Raw genomic sequence first — 18,429 nt, forward strand, 5'->3', positions numbered from 1 at the left:
TAAACTAAGATTATAAAGTAGTGGGTGAAGGACTATGGATAGGTTAAGTTGTTCTGGAAACTGCTGTGTAGTTGAGGAAGATCTGACGATGGAAAGAGTAACACCCGTCTCCATTAACATTAATTCAAGTTGGGCAAAAGAACGAAGAACATTAATTCAAGAATTGAAATCTAGTTATTCAGTTTCCCAGCGATAAACTATATGCCACAAACATTAAATGATCCATAATTCACAGCAAGACGACAAGCGTAAAGATCTAAAGCATTAATCACAATTTCTGCATTGATTTTGGTTCTTTATTAGATTCACACATTTGATAATTGGATTAGTTAAGCAAATGCAAATACCTGGAACTATTCAGGAATATACAGGAGATACAGTTTCTTGTGACGTTAATAATAGTATCAGACATAAAATACCATTGGAGAACTTCTGGTTCATATGGCAGCTTCAGCCTAAGCTCTGCAATGAGAATTGTAGTTATGACTGGATGTAGGATACATTTCTAATACAACACAGCAGTTCTTTCAGTCAGACACACTGACCCTGCTCAAACGAAATGATCAGCATGCCAGTAATGAGTTTCCTGTATATTAAAAAACTTGAGCATCATGTCACATGTTAGATAAGTAGCATTATGTGGTATAATCAGGCCTAAAAAGCTACAGCTTCTCTATCCATGGAAGGTAAATAAGATGCATACCGAAGTTGTTTCAGCAACTGCTGACTAGTTCTTCAATGAAGAAATATTATGTTACAAGCCAATGTCTTTGATACTAGTCCACTGAACCAGGCTTAAATAACATCATCACTTGTCCCAATACTCACTTTCTTTTTGCCACTAAGGCATACCCAACCATCCATCTTTGTCACTGATATGCTTTCCAGGAACTGGGAATAACGTAATTCAATCTGTGGAAGCTGCAATTAAAAAAAGTATCAAAATTTAAATGGGTTATTTTTCCAATGTCCAGTTAATTTATTTTTTCCCAAGGGATTCCTCAACAACCCAACCACAGCCCCCCCCCCCCCCCCCAACAACCAACAAAAAAGGAAAAAGGGGAAAAAGATGGTACATTTGTTGCCAAAAGAGATCAACGGACAAGGGGGACCTACTAATCACGGGAAAGAAAAATGCGCTGAAAAGGATGATTGATACCTGTTCAGAGATAATGCCAGACACGCCAACTACACCTCCAGGCTTGGAAAAACCTGCAATTTGATCTGCCAACTCCAGCAAAGGATTCAAAAGTATATTTGCTATGACAATGTCATATTTCTTTGATTCAGCAATGACACCTTTTCCATGGGATACATCTTCACATTTTGAGGAACAAATGGTGGTCTCACTAGGAACCAGATATAATTGCATTTTCTCAGGTTCTATGCCGTTCAAAGCTGCATTATTGTGTGCAGATGCTATTGCATGGGGATCTATATCAACTCCAACTGATAAAGCAGCCCCTAGCTGCAGTAGTTTGCTAATTAGGTTATCACAAGATTGAGCTAGTCACATACTTAAAGCAACAAAAGCCCCTTTAAGGATTCAAGCTTAATTTTCGCCAATATAGGATAACAGAGAGAACCAGCTGATAACCAGCAGAAGAAAAAAGAGCATAAGAAATGTGAAAAAATGTACCAAGTATTAGAGAGACGCTAAGAGATGCTAGATTTATTTTGGTACATGTTGATATACTTATTATGATACATGCAAATTCTTTTCACATTTTACATCATAAATAAACAATAAATAATAAAATCAAACCACTGATAGGATTATCATGGCATCTATGTGATTCAAATCTTCATCAGCCAATGCAATATCAAACTAACTAGTGGAAATAAGACACAATCAAGCAAGATGATCTAAAAAAGAAAATAAATAAATAAATAAAATCTGCTTCCATACTCTGTAAGTCACCCTTGAAGGTGAAACCAAGTAAGAGTGTTTGAGTTGACCTACTCTACTAAGAACATACTAAATAAATCAGTAGTACCATGTAACTAGTATTAGTTGTCAAGCAATTGCCGAGGCGCATTCAGGTGCCTAGGCAGGGCACCTTGCTTGCCCAATTGGTGTTGACTTAGTTCTTTTTCCTCTCCAACTCTTTGGATTGCCTAGGTGCTGGGATAACTACAGTACCAATGATAATTAGTATATATCACAACTCGTTCAAGATGATCCAAATCTAGGTCATTTTTCTAGTTTAGATGTGATACTTGGTAAGAAAACAAAATTAACATACTTCAACCCACCACTATGATGTTTAATCTCCAGTGTAATGAGCCTGAATGCACATTTTTACATGTTTAATCGCTTCTCAACCATAGATGAGATCCAATTAGTTTTGTTTTTTCACCCAAAAAAAAAAGGAAAAGATTATTTTCATGGAAATTTAAACTAAGGTTCCAAAGATCTGCTACAGCAGCATTGGAACTGGTCAACAAACCATGATACCATGTGACAACATGCTGAATCTGAAAAACAGAAACTAAAAAGAAGAAAAAGAAGTGTAGCTATCATGATGGAAACTGAGATGAGGAAGATAGAGGCAAGGACAATAAGGGGAGTAGAATATCCAAAATGTAGTCTAGCCCCTGGCTTATATAATGTTAAGTCAAGTCATCAACTTTCTGTAGGAATCCTACTAAGTAAAATTTAAAACTGTCAGGTTGCAGGCTTGAAAAATGGAAATATCCTGTGGCTGCATACATTCCCCCATCCTAGACCGTGCAGTGGGAACCTTACACACTGGGATCTCTCAGCTTAAGTCTAATTACAACGAAGAGAAATAAGTAGAAAATGCAATAACAACCAAAAAATGAAACTAGCTATAGAATAGTGCGCATGGTACCATTATACCATAGTACCCACAATATAGTAACAACTTGATTTCAACATCAGTTGAAACCAAAATATTTTGAAAAATTTCAATGAAAGCATGAGATATGCCTGGATAGGACCCAAATGTAGTGAACTGTGACAGGTAGACCCAAAGGTCCTTTGCTCACATGCTGGACTTTTGTCTGGCCTGCATATCACAGTAGTGGTTGGAATAATGGGAGCATGCATGTAAATAAAACTAGGTGAGGTATTTCATTGAGTTTGAGAATGAAATTTGATACAGGACCAGTCTATGCTATGGCATCTGTGTCCAACAGTTGGAATTGCCACATCATCTATGGATGTTGCACAAAAATACTTGACCAACACAAGAAGCACTTCCTATGGGGCCACTCAAACCCATTCCCTTAAAATTTATCAACACGAATAAGTAGCAATAATAACTTTGCGGCTTGAAGACGAAATGAGATGTTTTAATTTCTTCTTCCAATTTGACATGAAATGTGGCAAGCCAAAAATAGGAAGGTCCGGCCAACCCCCCCTTTTTGACCCCATTTTGGAGGAGATAAATATCCCAAAGATGACATGGCAACTTTATGCCCAGAAAATAGGAAGTTCTGTACAGAAAAACCTCCAAATGGACTGCAATTTGCAAAATGGACTAATTAGGTCAATAGGAGAGAAGAGAAGAAGAAATTATTATAAAATAACTCAAGAAATTTCAAAACAATTTTAAGAAGCAACTCTAGAGAAAGAGAGAGGGACCCATTAACCAAAATTGTTAAAAAGGCCTAGCTTTTACCACACTAAAAATAGGAATAGGTGATGCAAGCTTACTAGGTCCTATTGGAGTAATAGTGACAAGTTTGAATAGCTATTCACCCTGATGTCTGGTTAAACTGAATAATGATATCTTCAATATATTCAACTCCACCTTTTAGTCAAGATTTTGAGTAGAATCTGAGCCATAGTACCTTAAGTGCTGCAATACCAAGAATTCCAGAACCAGTACCATAGTCCAAGAAAGTTTCTCCCCCTTTTATCAAGCTATGCAATAACAACAAACACAACTTAGTTGTCGGGTGGTCCCCTGTTCCAAATGCCAATCCTGGATTAAGAATAATATTGGTTGCTTGAACATCCTGCAGAAGAATACACAAACAAACTCAGAAATGTTCTACACATCACTGAAAATAAAGTTAAAGTTCATCTTGACTAGGCAGAAAAAGAAAAAGAAATTCAAGTATGCAGGGGGAATAGAAAATTGCAGAAAAACAAAGCACCATCTTTTTAAAGAAGCAAGAAAGGAATGTCTATCCCACCCCCAGAAAAAGGGGAAGAAATCTACTTGAGTAAAGGTTTTCATATGTGGAACTGAATTCAGAAAATAAGATATCTGAAACTTGAAAATGAAGTGAATGAAACCAAATACAAAAGTTTCAGGATTTCCACAGGCATGAATGAAGCAACTTTGTAAAGTATAACTCAACAAATACTTCAATGTCATTATAACCCAAGTTAAGTCATACAGCGGGATTTCTCCACTCTGGAACAATCCAAAGACCCTCTGTTACTTTGACAGGATGAAATGATTCCTGCAACATAAAAGAAACAAGTTCAAATGAAATAACTGCTCAAAATTGTACAAATAACCAATTAGAATAGATATGGCACTTCTAGGGAAGCTCTAATATATCAACCAGTCACATGGATGATTTGAGATTTCCAAAAGAACAACACCATATTCTAAGGGCATAGGATGATGCGATGGAAGCCATGAACCAAACAAAACAAGACGTCAACAGACAGATAACCAACACCAGAAAAAAGGAAACAAATGGAACTAATCAATTGGAACAGGTCCTATGAACAAGGCATGTTTATTGACATCTGAGTCCCAATGTCAGCTAAGAATTAGTTGATATCACTACTTCTATAGCAGTTACTGCATAAGCTGAATCAAATGGTAACAAATCAAGACAATCATAAACACTCTCAAGATATAGAATGTACAGAAATCTCTACAAAACAAGTTACTTATCGAGAAAGGATGAATTTATTCAAGTAGCTCATACATGCCCACACAACTGAGTGAGAATGCATGGAAAATGCGTTACCTTATCTCTCTTTTGATATTTCAATAAGAAAATTATAGAACAGTCCATGATTGAGCCCCCATCCCCACCCTATCAACCAAAAAAAAAAAAAATCTCTCATTCCTTTTTTTTTTTTTTTTCGTTCCAAAAGATGGGGGAAAAGGCAAGAGGACGTCTAAGTTCAATCTCATATTTTATTTGACATGAAGAATTAGTCATTTTTTTTAATACACTGCAAGTAGCAATTCGAGGCTCCATTTAAGGATCGATCTGCAACCAAAAATTAGACACAGATATTTTATTCAAAGTCAATCTTAGTACAACAAAGCATGATTACTCTGAGATATTACCATCCCATGTCACCCACATAAGACGAAGAAACATTATGGTAGCTGATAAAACTGAAGAGCACAACAGCTTTCACTTTACATTTATGCCCCTTAGAGGACAAACAGGACCCCATCCCCAATTGCACGGAAGGAAAAACCGTCAAGGTGACATTCTCAGCATAACCAACTGTGGTTACATTGAGAACAAACCTTTTATTAAAGACAGAGAAAACCTTGGGAATACAGTTCAAGATTGAATCCTCATATGACTCTTCAAATAGAATACTGTAATCAGAAAAAGGAGAATTATGAAAAATAATTATACAACTAATACAGAGATAATTAAGGATTAGGATCTATCCAGTTAACGCTTTGAAAATGCCTCAGGCATGATTTTTTTTTTGGATGAATAAAAATTATATTAAAGAACCTGAAAAAGGAGAAATACAAAGACACAAAGAGGGAAGAAAAAGGGGGGGGGGGCAAAGCAAACAGTCAAGGGAGCAACTGGAGCAGGGATCTAAGACTCCAAGAGTTAACACGATCAACATATTCCTTGAAGAGTCAGAAACAGGAGGATGGCGAATAGAAGATAGCCTAGAAGAAATATCAAAGTAGATGGCCTTCTAAATCAAGTTACAGGATCTAGATTTGGAGGTCCATCAAGTAAGATAATTGGAAAAAAGATCAGTTGTGCTTCCATTTAGATGGAAAATGGCATGCATAAAGCATGTCCAAATTTCTTTGTTTGTAGTCCAATCTTCTTCAGAGACATTACAGGAACATTACAAATTTAGATTATCCATCTAATAGGCAAGCCTATGTACAGTCTCAAGAACCCAGCACATAACAGAATTGGTCTGTGAAGACTCATGCTGAATGCTACAACCAAGAGCCCTATACCTTCAAAGATTTATATATAGATACACACATACACACAAACACCTGGTATGGCTAAATATAAGAGCAATTTCTGGGTGATGACCCCCTTTGTCATAGAAATTAATTATATACATGACAAGTTCAGAATACCATCTTACAGTCAATCCTATGGACAGACTCCAGAACCCAGCACATAAGAGAACTAGGCTGTAAAAACTTCAATGCTGAAATACACAACCAAGAAATACATAAACAGAATGGCCTTTTCCTGGTTGGATGAATGTAAGGGCAAACTTTGGTAAGTTAATGATATCCCACAGCACATAAAGTACGTGTTCAGTTTCTTTCAAGCCTATATAGCCTAATTGCTTTAACAGACCTAAGAGAGATAACATGCACATACAAAAATGATATCATTCCGGTATAGCTAATAAGGTGAACTGCCTTCAAAACCATCCTAATCATTTATTTATTTTTGTGGCTAAAGAACTAGGTGCCTAAACTGCAATCAATGTGCTCATTTATAGGATGGCCAATTGCTAGTTTGAGATACACGTAAAAACCTAGTCCTGATTGTTACCTCAACAACTCATTATAACAAGGCTGTCATTTCTGGAGACTGAGATTTAACTAATAAAGATGAAGTCTCAACATGAAAATCACAAATATCTATGACATTAATTCCCTGTCAAATGTTAATATCTGTACTGGGTGTAGATGTCCTTTCAGTACAGTTGATAACGGAGGAGCCAACGAAATAAAAACATTCACAAAACAATAAATAAATATACCTATATTAGATAATAAAAATAATAAGATTGATTTAATTTAAAAAAATATACAACAAATAGAAGTAGTATGCAACAATGCATGAATCAAACACCTGAGATTTCTTTATCCAGTCGCATTGCTCACCCACTATGACTTCATAATCAAGCATCTTCAAACCAATGGAATCAGCAGCACTTGAAATACATGAATTCACATCTTTGCATTCTACAAATATGGAATTGATACAGATCTGCAAAAACATCACTGCAAAGTGCGCTTAAACCAGAAAGAGACATCCTGTCACAAATTCAATGGCATGGGAGTGGAACCAGAAATGAACCCCCCCATATTAACATTAAACTGAAGCAGGAGTTGAAGAAGATATAGGAAAAGTCCTCAACAAGTGTTCAACGTTTCAGGGTTCAATACCTCATCAATACTCTCAAAACAATTTGGTTCATCAACACTGGCAGAACTTGCACCAAAGCATAGAAGAGCTTCAGAAAGCATATCCTAGTCAACGGGACCAGTACAAACAGCTCAGTTATGTGTTCCCAAAAAGATGCTTCATGTTATCATTGACAGTTCAGGTTTTCTCAGGAACACTGAGATCAAAAGATAGACAGAATGGAATAATAGGCAATGGAAACACAAGTTTGCTATTGCAGGACAGACAGGACACATTTAGAGACTGTACATGCTCTCAAAGTAAAGCTTTGCAGAATTAATGATACTGATCATAAATTAGAAGAAAAAAAAATTCAATCTGAAACTAAACCAGACCCAGAGGGTGCATTTTATTGCATAGAATGTTATCCAGCAATTGTACAACAACAACAACAATAAGCCTTGTCCCAACTAAATGGGGTCGGCTACATGGATTATTGCCTTCCAATTAGTTCTATTTAAGGCCATACTAGATATAAGGCCTAAGCCATGCATATCATTTCTCACCACTTCTCATAAGGTTATCTTAGGTCTACCCATAGCTCTTCTTGTTCCTTCAATCCATATTATAATACTTCTCCGTACAGGGGCATTTATAGGTCTCCGTTAAACGTGGTTGTGCCACCTTCAAACGACATTCTCAAAGCTTATCACTTATGGGAGCAACTCCCAAACCAACTCTAATATGATCATTCTTTATCTTATCCATCCTAGTTTTGGCTACTCATTCATCTTAGCATCCTCATTTCTGCTACACTGAGTTTATCTATATGATTCTTTTTAACAAAGGCTAAAAGATTACTCCACCATAAGGATCGGCGGGGGGGGGGGGGCGGCATGCAAAACATCTACTCAATAGTATACCTTTATTATAGTGATGATAAAAACATTTGCTAGAGGATTATAAGTTCCTGTTGTAACAAAAAATACAGTTACAAGAGAAAAAATGATTAAGAATTTGATGAAGATACTTTTATACTTACATGCTTAAAATAAAATATTTACCCTCTTTTCCACTGGCATGATTCACTGTAGGATTCATAGACACAAGCCTTACATAACATATTAATACTTCAATACAGAAATAATTTACCAGTTTGTTTTACAAGCAAAAAATTGTTCGAGTCCGTCTTGCCGCAGACACTTTACTGCACACAGAAAGGCCTACATTCCAGTGTCAGTAGCTTGATTAGAAGCCGGATTCAGTCACTGATACTTGGATAAGTATGGGAACTAGTTCTCGCATCAAGCATAACCTATCAAAGGAGCTGAATAACTATTTTTTTCTTTTCCTTTTTGGAACGGGGGATCTTTTTTATATATTGGGATGAGTAATTACATAGTATACCATCAGCCAGAATCGAACCACGACCTCTTCACAGGTGTGAGGTGTTGGTCTTACCAATCAAGCAACCCTGCGATAGTAACTCAATAACTATCTTCGTAAAGCTCAAATTAATGTTTTATAATTAAAAATTTAACATCCAGAGGTTTCAACCAACAAAAAATGCTCGTGTTTCGTCACCCAGTCACCCAATCCAAAGAACAATAACAACGTCCTCTGCTTTCCTAGGTGAAAACTCCAAATGTGGAGATACCAACTCAACAACAAACACTTGCAGAAGGAAAAAATGAAAAATCCCGGAAAATACAAAGTTACTCATCTCTGCCAATAGAAAGATAAAAAAGTACACCAAAGGGAGAAAAAGTTAAGAACGAAAAAACGATAATTCCGAAAGAATCGAAGAGGAAGAAGCTCACAGCGGAATCTCTGGGGCAGCGAATCTGTACAGACAAGTAAGAAGTGGGCGAGGAGTCATGCGCCAAAGAATCCGAAGAAGTTGAAATGCTGAAGAACATTCGACCAAGTACACAAGGCTTTGTATCATTGTTGCGCAAGGGGAAAGCTGACGAGAAGCGATGGAACGGAAAAAGAGGATGAAGAGGAGAGCGTGGGAGTGACGGAGCTGACACGTAGAGGCAGTAGAAGGGAGAAGCGAGGCATTTCAACTTGAAAAGCGAATGGCGGAGCGAACCCGCCAACGACATTCTTCTCCGCTTCTTCACCTGTTTAGCTTAGCTTAGCTTAATACGTTTAGGTTCCCCAACAAGCCCCAACAGTTTTGAGCAGGCGAACGGGTTCAGGGGTCAGTTGAGGGGAGGCCAATACAGAAGGAACTGTTTCCTTGCTATCTTATCTCACAAAAATAACATTGAAGTTCCAATGGTGGGGTCCGGTCAACATCAAGTAGTGGATTATGCTCCCGTCACACCCTTTCATTGTATATTCACGGAGAGACCCACTTCTAAGTTGTATTTCGATCAGATCCTTTTGCCAAATATTTAAAAATAAATCTCACTTCTGATCTATTTTGTCAATGCTCAAAGTGAATATCCCCTTCCAAATGAGTGCAGATCCTTAGTTATTCTTAATATATTCTCTCAAATATTAATGTTCAAAACTGAACCTCTTTCTAAATATATAGTGGAGAGATGTGAAAGAAGGAAACACAATCCAAACCCAACTCCCTACTACCTAATGAAAGAGTGTAAGAGCGAACGCAATCTTCTATCCTCGCTACTAGAAGATCCGAACTCAAACCAAATGTAAGTTTGCCACTTAAATAAAGAATGGAGAGATATGAAAAAATCACAATCCCCTACCCTAGTATGTATAACATCCGAAATCCTAATAGTGCTCTATTTAATATTTGATAACTGAATTGGTATCCGCACATTACTTCATTCTCATCTTTACCACCTTTAATCACCAAATGCCTCATTTTTGGCTAACAGCTTCAATGGAAGGATCCAACCTCTCAATGAGTCATAAAATGATTGCGTTTTGTGGAAACAACATCCCACGCGTTGAGATGTGTGACACGACCCAACAATCAAATCTCTCAATAAATTTTGATCGAAATTTCAACCAACTAAAGACCAACATTTTTTAATGAAATAATCATAAATCGACTTTCTAAGTCTCTCTATGCGGTATTATATATAACAGCTTCAGACACTAATATAAAACCCCTAATTTCCCATTAAAAATCAGAATTCCATAAGAATCTCATGCTATGGATATCCTAATTCCCTAGTAAACTACTTGTAGGTTTTTATGATAAAATTCACTTCAGAACTACAATACTTTGTATGTTGGAAACTATTAATACTTTCACATTCCATATTATAACAAACATTGAAACATTTTGCAAATTTGACGATCAGAAAATTTTCCATGCTCAAAGAAACAAAGATGCGGCAACAAGATGAATAATATCCTCCATGGTTGCAAAAAGCATGCGAAATGTGGATTATAGGGAAGAAAAAAATTTCAGACTAATCCAAGAGTTGCTCAGTCAACACCTAGTGAAGCCCCTGCCAACACCAATATTATTTCATATAAGCATCAAGAGGCAGAAGACCATATTTTAATTTTAATTTTTTATTTTTTTTCAGGGGAAAGCAGCAAAGAGAACGTCAATAAGAGGGACAAAAATCGTCTGTGATTTTTTTCCAATAGAGAGTGGCCTCCTTGATGATTTCAGTAATATTCCTGAATATTTGCAAACAAATAAATAAAGCACAAGAGTAGATAACAAGGGTTTACCAAAAAAAAATAAAGAAGATAACAAGGAAAATTAAATCATAAAAAAATATGAATGTAAACCTGCTCGTTGTACAGCAAGCAATTCTGCTGCTGAAAAAGCAGAGGTGAAAAAAAAATATAGTTTTCCGGATCAACATATGTACAGAAATCAAATAAATATACAAACTGACGACATTGGTGTTACGATGGTAACATCAACCTTTCCTTAAATTGGGTTGAGATCTTTCGAAGCTTGATCCTGCCACCTGTGCACCAAGAACCAAATTCACATTACTTCTGAACAATGTTGCAAACGAATGACGACAAACAAAACATCTAAAATACAAACCTAGCAAGTAGAAACCTTGCAAGAGGGCTTATATTGAGGTTCTCAGACAGCTCCACTTGCTTCGGTGGACTGGTTTCTGCATTCGCTTTTTCATTGGCTATTTTGCACTTCGCAAAGATGTGGGCTGCCAGCTCCTGGAGGTCCTTCAGTGAAGATTCACTCGAACTGCACAGTTTTTGATTTACCTAGGTCATTCAAACTAAAGAACACTAACTAAACGTATCACTAGAGGGAGGGAAAATAAGAAAAAAGAACTTGTGAACCTTCCCAGCCGCTGAAGCAACCTGCTGACAAGCATTTCACAGGAACCAGGCTTTATTTGCTCCAAATCCATAAGTGAATTTATCACAACACGACCGCCAATCTCTTCCAAATCATCCCCAACTGCCTACATGGTATATGTTGGAACTGTAAGTGGATAAATATCAATGCTAGTGGTACAACACCCTGAAACCTGGCTAAGTTCAACTTCAATGCTAGTAGTACAGGCTTACAGCACCCTGAAACCTGGCTAAGTTCAACTTCAATGCTAGTACTACAGGCTTACAGCACCCTGAAACCTAGCTAAGTTCCTGCAGAGTTACTTGTTTTTTATACTACTTGCACATGGATTAACACGTGGTACAATGATCTTTAGTGCCAAAAAGCCTGCATATTAAATAGTTACAGAAATATAACTCAGAAGTCAAACTAGCTACTGCCAAGGTGAAGACTTTAGAAGGTTTGCAGTCAATAACTAAACAGACTCCAGAAAGCACCAAAACTGTAGCAACGTCTCAACACGGAACACCAGGAATCAACAAATATTATTCGGACAGCCCCTTTCACCCCAAAAGAACTCATGTGTCAATATCCACACACAGCAACAGGAAGTGGAAACCATAAAGTTCAAAAAGTACCCCAAAAAAAAAAAAAGAAGAGGAAAACGCAAAATAGAACAAACCTAGATCAAGCATAAAGAGCAAAACGAGGTAGAATGACTTGTGGCCACAACCTACCACCCGGCAGATACACCAACCAACAAATTTCATAATCAAAAAATAATGCTTAACCATAAGCATCCATTAAAAAACAAATACATGTTAATGCAATTAACTTCTGAGAACCAGGAAGGTGAACACAACTTCAAGAAAAGGTAAAAGTGAGAAAAGATAAGGAATGAATCAGAAGGAGCTTACCACAATCTTCATAGACAAACAAGAGAGTTGGACATGCTACGCAAACAATATCACATATACAAAATAACTCTATCGTCTATACAAGTTTACCTCTTTCAATGAGGGGATTAGTAAAATTGATAATGCAGGAGATGATGCAGCTGCCGCTGAGGCTGCAGAATTTCTTGCATTTTCATCATCACTTGCTTGATGTGATCTGGAAATTACTTTGTGTGTATCGAACTCATGAGAGTGGCTGAAAGGAAATAATGTTCAATTAGAAGAAGTAAGAACAAAGAAGCATATCTTTCTTACTCTTGCAGTTTCTTTCATCCTGTCAAATAATAAAGCAACAGTAATGCCATGTACCTGGAAGAAGGAGAGCTATTTGATCCTCCTCTTGTTTTACTTTCTTGTTCATCTCTATTAAGTTTGCCCAATATTAACCTTTCCCGAGCATTTGTTTTCCTGGATCCTGCTTGAATCGCAGCTTTTGCCTGAAATATACACCAAACAAAACTAATCTCAAAAACATGTAGTTGTGTAAGTGTTGAAAAAATAGCACAATGGTAATCAACAACCTCAGCAAGATTGGTTGCACTGTCTTCAAATGAAGAATTTGAAGATTTCTCTAGTAAACCAAGTCTCGACTTGGGGGTCCGAGGAGAATCAGAATCATCATGGTGACCACGGAGAACTACAGTGCCACTGGAAGATTCATCTTCAAGGGAACAATATTTGCTGCTAGACTACACAAGGAAGAATTAAGATTCCGTGTGAATATCTAGCTAAAACATAATGTGTACATGAGAACCTATTAACAGATAAGTTTCCAAATCAGCTCAATATAATCATACCAAAGTAGTTTGTTCACTTGACACTGTAGACGTCTGAACTCTTGGAGATCGTACAACTACAGTTCCAGAACCACTTACAGATAACTCCTCCTGTAAAATGAATAGTTCAGACACTTTCAGAAATTCTAAGACACGAGACTAGTAGATCAATACCAAAAGAAAGTAAACCTTACATCCTCATAGGAATCATTGTGTATTCCATCATCATGTAGACCTCTAGCATCCTTGACTAGGGAGAGATCTGATGATTCCTGGACCACATTTCTGGGTGGCAAAAACCATTGACTACTCCTTTCTGTATTTTTCTTCGGGGTAGCTTGACTGTAAGAGACTTCTGACTTCTTTTCTTTTGCTCCAAGGACTTGAGGTGGCTTCACAGCACTGCGGATGGTTCCCATACCCTCTGATCCACCCACGCTAAAGTCCCACCCAGAATTTCTCAGGGTTTTGACATGACTATGGTGGATTACAACACATCAGCATAAATTAAACTATAAAAGACATTAGCATTAGCAATCCAAATAAATAAAGACCTGGCTCGTAAAGGTTCTTCGTCTCTTGAATCTCTGTTCACCTTAACAGTGCCAGACGAATCTCCAAAAGCAACAGGACCATTTCTAGGGGTTTCTGCATCTTCCTTTATCTGGTATCTGGGCCGCTCTCTATCAAATAACATGCCAAATAAATAAAAGAGCAAGATCCAAAATCATTAGAACATGAAAGCAACCATATCTTGCATTAAGAAAATTAGGATACTCAAAACTTTTGTATCTTAAAGCACAATACAAGAAAATTGCCATTAGCTGTAAACATTACGTTTTCACCTTATTCTTTCCAAAAGCTTGGGACTTTTTCTAGCATTCCTGATAAAACGATGCTTTATAAGTTCCTTCGCACTGGGCCTCTGGATAAAGAAAACAAAATGGAGAATTAGGAAAATATAGATGTTGCTTGATGATCAATGAGCTACTAACCAAGACTTCAATATAACCTGATGCAGTGGCATTATCATGGATGGACTGCTATGACCCAATCTATAAACCAGGTTGACAAGAAATCAAACCCAGTTGTCTACTTGTCTTTAGTTTGCTCATCCTATATTTATTTTTGTTTCCAACTCTACCCCATCTCTTAATTAACTATCCCTAGCTTACCCTTATTTTTTGTCAACCAAAAGATTCCTTTAAGATTGTATCTGTTTACCAAACTTCCATTCCGTTATAAACTTCAAAATATTTATTGTTCTGCCACCAGCTTCTTGATTTAAGTATTCTATTACTAAGGTTGGCCCATAGGGCCACAGGGTTCCCGAGCCCAAGGATCAATTGGCAATACCTCAGGAAGAAACTCAAATTTGCATTTTGCAGGGAAGAAGAGGTACACAATTCCACAACCATAAGAGGTAACTGACTCAAGTTCATTGAGTATTCAAATCTACCCTACAGATTACACATTTACATGGCATTTTAAGTAAGAAAATTGACTTAGCTTCTACGTAAAATAGAAACTAAAATCAAGTAGGAAACTGCTTCACAACGAAAAAAGGGAAGAAGAAAGAAGAAAAAGAAGAAGAAAAGAAAGAAAGAAAGAAAGCCCCCACTCTACCCTAAAGAAAAAGAGAGAAAGGAAGAAGAAAATGAAAAACTGAATAAGCCTGCATCTCTACTTAAAAAAAAGGAATTAGGCCCCCCACTATACTTGCCAAACGAATAAAGAAGGCGACCGCGCCCCTTGTGTATCTGTGCAAGCCAAGTATGTGAAGAAACGTACACCCACCAGCAACTCTCATGTATCTTGCTGTTGTTCTTGAGTACCACACAGATGAGGTGGGTTCATATTTCTGCTATTTAAGTAGAGTTTCTATACTATCCATGGGCAAGGGCTTAATTTTTTATTTATAATCAGGCGTTGGATTGGGCAGCTAGGGATAACGAGGATTGTTCCAACAAAGAAAGCAATTTCTAACTTCATTATCTTTCTGCTTTGATATCCAGAAAAACAATCAACATAAAGGAACTTAAAAAAAAGGCGTACCCAGTGCCGAAGCTCCCACACTGTGGGGTCTGGGGAAGGGACTTTCTAGGCAGCCTTACCCCTGCTTTTTGCAAAGAGACTGATTCAAACCCGCGACCTCCAGTGCACAATGGAGAGACTCCACCATTGCGCCAGGCCCGCCCTTCTAACATAAAGGAACTTAATTAAATCAAATTACCTCCTCTGCTGAATACTCAACAATAGACCCTCAATTTTCCTGTCTCTCATTACTGACAGCTGTGGCTGAGAACCTTCAACTCAAGAAGAAAGCAGCCGCCCTGAATGCTATTCTCAATTTCCTCGATCTCTCTTGAATAACCTTAGTTGAATCTCTGCAAATTTTATGGACTGGATTTTGTTTGTTCAACCATGGTTCTTAGTAGCCCCATGGCCTTGACCACAAAGATGTCGGCTTGGATCTGACAGAGATTATGTCACAGCCACAGTATCATTCATCCATGTTCATCACCACCATGACTAAAGCTGCTGCTAAAGCCTCTGAGGTGATGTATCCTTAGTTTTCATTTTTTTTTCTTTTCTTTTATTTTTTTGGTTTATTTTAAATTTGACTGGTCTCTACTAGAAATCCCCCACCCCCTATATTTTGTTTGGTTTGTGACTGGTAGTGGTCCACTGCTGCAAGCACAAGGCTCCAGTCCTCTCAGTTGAGCTCCTTAAAAGATCTCTGACTACATCTTTTTTTATTCCAGTTTCCCAAATCACAAAACAGAGCACATATTTGAATTAAGATGAAAATCCTTCAATCGGGTCAACTTAAACAAGAGATCAAATCAGATTACCACAGACAGATGGAGCTCAATTTCCAAGAGAAGATAAGCTTCGAAATATACAGAGCTGGGTAGTCCCAAAAATTTGATATTTTGAAGACCAGGTTAATTGTGTATTGATTTAGGTCAATTCAATAGTAACAGATTTGTAAGAACAGGTCTTACCAAACACAATATGTTTGAGGAAGATGAGGATATAAAGGTCATTTCATCTTATATGCCATTTTCATCACCTAACATCTGGTTACTAATTGACCATTATTTTATTTTATCTTTTCAGAAGAAGTGATGTGCTAGGTAGTTACTAGGCAAAAGCACAGGCTGCATGCATAATTTTGGAGGAAAATTACAAGACATTCACGGCCCTCAAACATATAACTAGATCAGCTTGACCATTTACAACAAAACCCTTCATATTTTGACTATCTTCTTCAATTCCAAATTAAATTTCAATTCAATGCTGCTCTACTAATTCATCAGAGGAACCTAACTGTTCAGCATATTTACAAAAATGCACTAAATTTGATTGTTGAGCCATTAAGCACCAAGGTAGGCCCGCCCATAGCAACCCACAGGTCACATCATCAACCTACCATTTTGGATGAGAAAAATAATTGTCACTGACTTATTGTACAGGATAGCTCCAATTATAAAATGATTAGTTGGAGATTCTAACCCATGCTGAATACCATACAGAACATAAACATAAACATAATAAACATAATAACAATAATAATAATAATAATAAATCCAAGAACATTATTATTCTTATTGATTGTTAGCAGGAAGAGTTAGTAATGGGTGACAAAGAAGGCAAAGAAGAAGGGGGAAGGGGGAAAACCTGAGAAAAATTAGCAGGTGGGAAGGGAGAAGAAAAATTACATAAGAAGAACAAGGGAGAAAGAAATGGAATATGCACAAACTCATTTCAATTCATCCCACATCCAGTACACGATGATTACAAGAGTATTTAAATGGAAAGTTAAGAGACTTTTCAACTCAAGTGATTTAAAGCCCAAGCGAGACATAAAAAAAATAAAAAACTCAATAAGTAAATCTAAAATTATCAAATATCCTATTAAACCCAAAATTAACTGGACCAAATCATCTACATCTGGGAACCTAAGTAGGTTCAGGTTGGTCCCAGGCTGTGCTATACCCCCAAAAAATTAAGACAAACTCAAAAGGCAGTTCCATTCAGGCCAGGTAAAGTTTTTTTCATAGGAGTAGAATTTTGACAATCTTCTGCCATTTAGAAACTGTTCAATGAGCTCCTCCCCCCCCCGGGGGGTGCCCCCCAACCAATACAAAAAAATACACAGATAGTCCATGACTTTAAGATGTCAACGTATCTTTAGATTGCACTACTAAGAAATAAGTTGACAGTATTAAAGACCTAAAACATCTACTACCTACAACATTTGCCACCTAAAGGAAATAAATACAGCACTAGAAAGATATAAATAATTACCTCGGCAGGATTTTTCTTTAAACATAGGGAAACAAATTCTTTCATAGGACGAGAAAAATGCTCATCCAGCTGCCAAAAAAAAAAAAAAAGAAGCTTATTCCTAATAAAATTAGTGGTAAATTCTCGTCTGGCAAAAATTCAAAAAGCATCAAATGGTTCTGCAGTAATTGATATTTGTTAGCAATAGTCCTTGCTACACATTTTTAAAAAATTAATTAAAAAAAAAATCAAACACACCTGGGGTGGATTTTCTCGAGGTATGATAAAAAGAACCCGCATTGGGTGTAGATCTGCAAGTGGAGGTTCCCCTTTTGCCATCTCAATGGCAGTGATTCCAAGTGACCAAATATCAGCCTGCAGCCAGCAAAAGCTGATTGAGTAAAACTAGTGACCCAAGGTTCAACCGGCAAAAGAATTGCTCATATAATTCCTGCATGACTTACCTTTTCATTGTATCCTTCTGAATTTTGAATTACTTCTGGAGCCATCCAGAAAGGTGTTCCTACAAATGTCTGTCAAATATTAAAGTTGTCAGTACAAACTCAAGACTTAACATGCATATCAGTATTTCCAACACATCTAGAAACACAAATACAGAGCAGACCCTATTTGGATTTGGAAGAGTGAAATGGAATGGAAACCAATGGGTGATGAAAACAGGCAGAAAAAATTACAGTTTCCAGCTCTGGTGAGCTCTCATGTTCTCTCTTATGCTTTGAAGATCACCATGGCCACATAAGCATGTTTATGCCACTGACAAAACTTTTAGCCATAAACTAATATGCATAAGAGCATCAAAATGAAAGTGGATCTG

The 18,429-nt window shown here is 37.1% G+C and overlaps 2 protein-coding genes across 6 annotated transcripts in view; both read right to left on the bottom strand.

Moving 5' to 3' along the window:
• Positions 1-9,525, bottom strand: LOC149025614 (ribosomal protein L11 methyltransferase-like protein). Of its 3 annotated transcripts, XR_016171760.1 has the most exons (9): positions 9,132-9,525; positions 7,353-7,436; positions 7,036-7,173; positions 4,375-4,440; positions 3,820-3,987; positions 1,160-1,468; positions 704-921; positions 546-586; positions 1-462 (listed from the first exon to the last, which is right to left on the bottom strand). XR_016171760.1 is itself a non-coding variant. In XM_089145813.1 (7 exons), the coding sequence occupies exons 1-7, from the start codon at positions 9,417-9,419 to the stop codon at positions 796-798; spliced, it is 1,179 nt and encodes a 392-aa protein (XP_089001939.1). In that variant the 5' UTR covers positions 9,420-9,525; the 3' UTR covers positions 594-795. The 3 variants fall into 3 exon arrangements, 1 of the variants encoding a protein (XP_089001939.1); XR_016171759.1 differs by having other exon boundaries at positions 2-586; XM_089145813.1 differs by lacking the exons at positions 1-462; positions 546-586 and having other exon boundaries at positions 594-921.
• Positions 9,526-10,882: 1,357 nt separating this feature from the next.
• The window catches only part of LOC149025615 (Protein kinase superfamily protein), a 32,248-nt gene continuing 24,701 nt past the window's right edge, over positions 10,883-18,429 (bottom strand). For all 3 annotated transcript variants that reach the window (XM_089145815.1, XM_089145816.1, XM_089145817.1), the window contains 13 exons: positions 18,059-18,127; positions 17,853-17,969; positions 17,616-17,684; positions 14,147-14,226; positions 13,856-13,984; positions 13,496-13,778; positions 13,323-13,412; positions 13,047-13,214; positions 12,835-12,962; positions 12,577-12,721; positions 11,572-11,696; positions 11,309-11,473; positions 10,883-11,225 (listed from right to left, as the gene is read on the bottom strand). In XM_089145815.1, the coding sequence (XP_089001941.1) occupies positions 11,186-11,225; positions 11,309-11,473; positions 11,572-11,696; positions 12,577-12,721; positions 12,835-12,962; positions 13,047-13,214; positions 13,323-13,412; positions 13,496-13,778; positions 13,856-13,984; positions 14,147-14,226; positions 17,616-17,684; positions 17,853-17,969; positions 18,059-18,127 (1,608 nt within the window). In that variant the 3' untranslated portion in view covers positions 10,883-11,185. The remainder of the gene's footprint in view (positions 11,226-11,308; positions 11,474-11,571; positions 11,697-12,576; positions 12,722-12,834; positions 12,963-13,046; positions 13,215-13,322; positions 13,413-13,495; positions 13,779-13,855; positions 13,985-14,146; positions 14,227-17,615; positions 17,685-17,852; positions 17,970-18,058; positions 18,128-18,429) is intronic.

Source organism: Hakea prostrata, chromosome 2, assembly GCF_041222555.1.
Source record: "Hakea prostrata isolate BN-2017 chromosome 2, UWA_Hpros_2, whole genome shotgun sequence".
NCBI lineage: Eukaryota > Viridiplantae > Streptophyta > Magnoliopsida > Proteales > Proteaceae > Hakea > Hakea prostrata.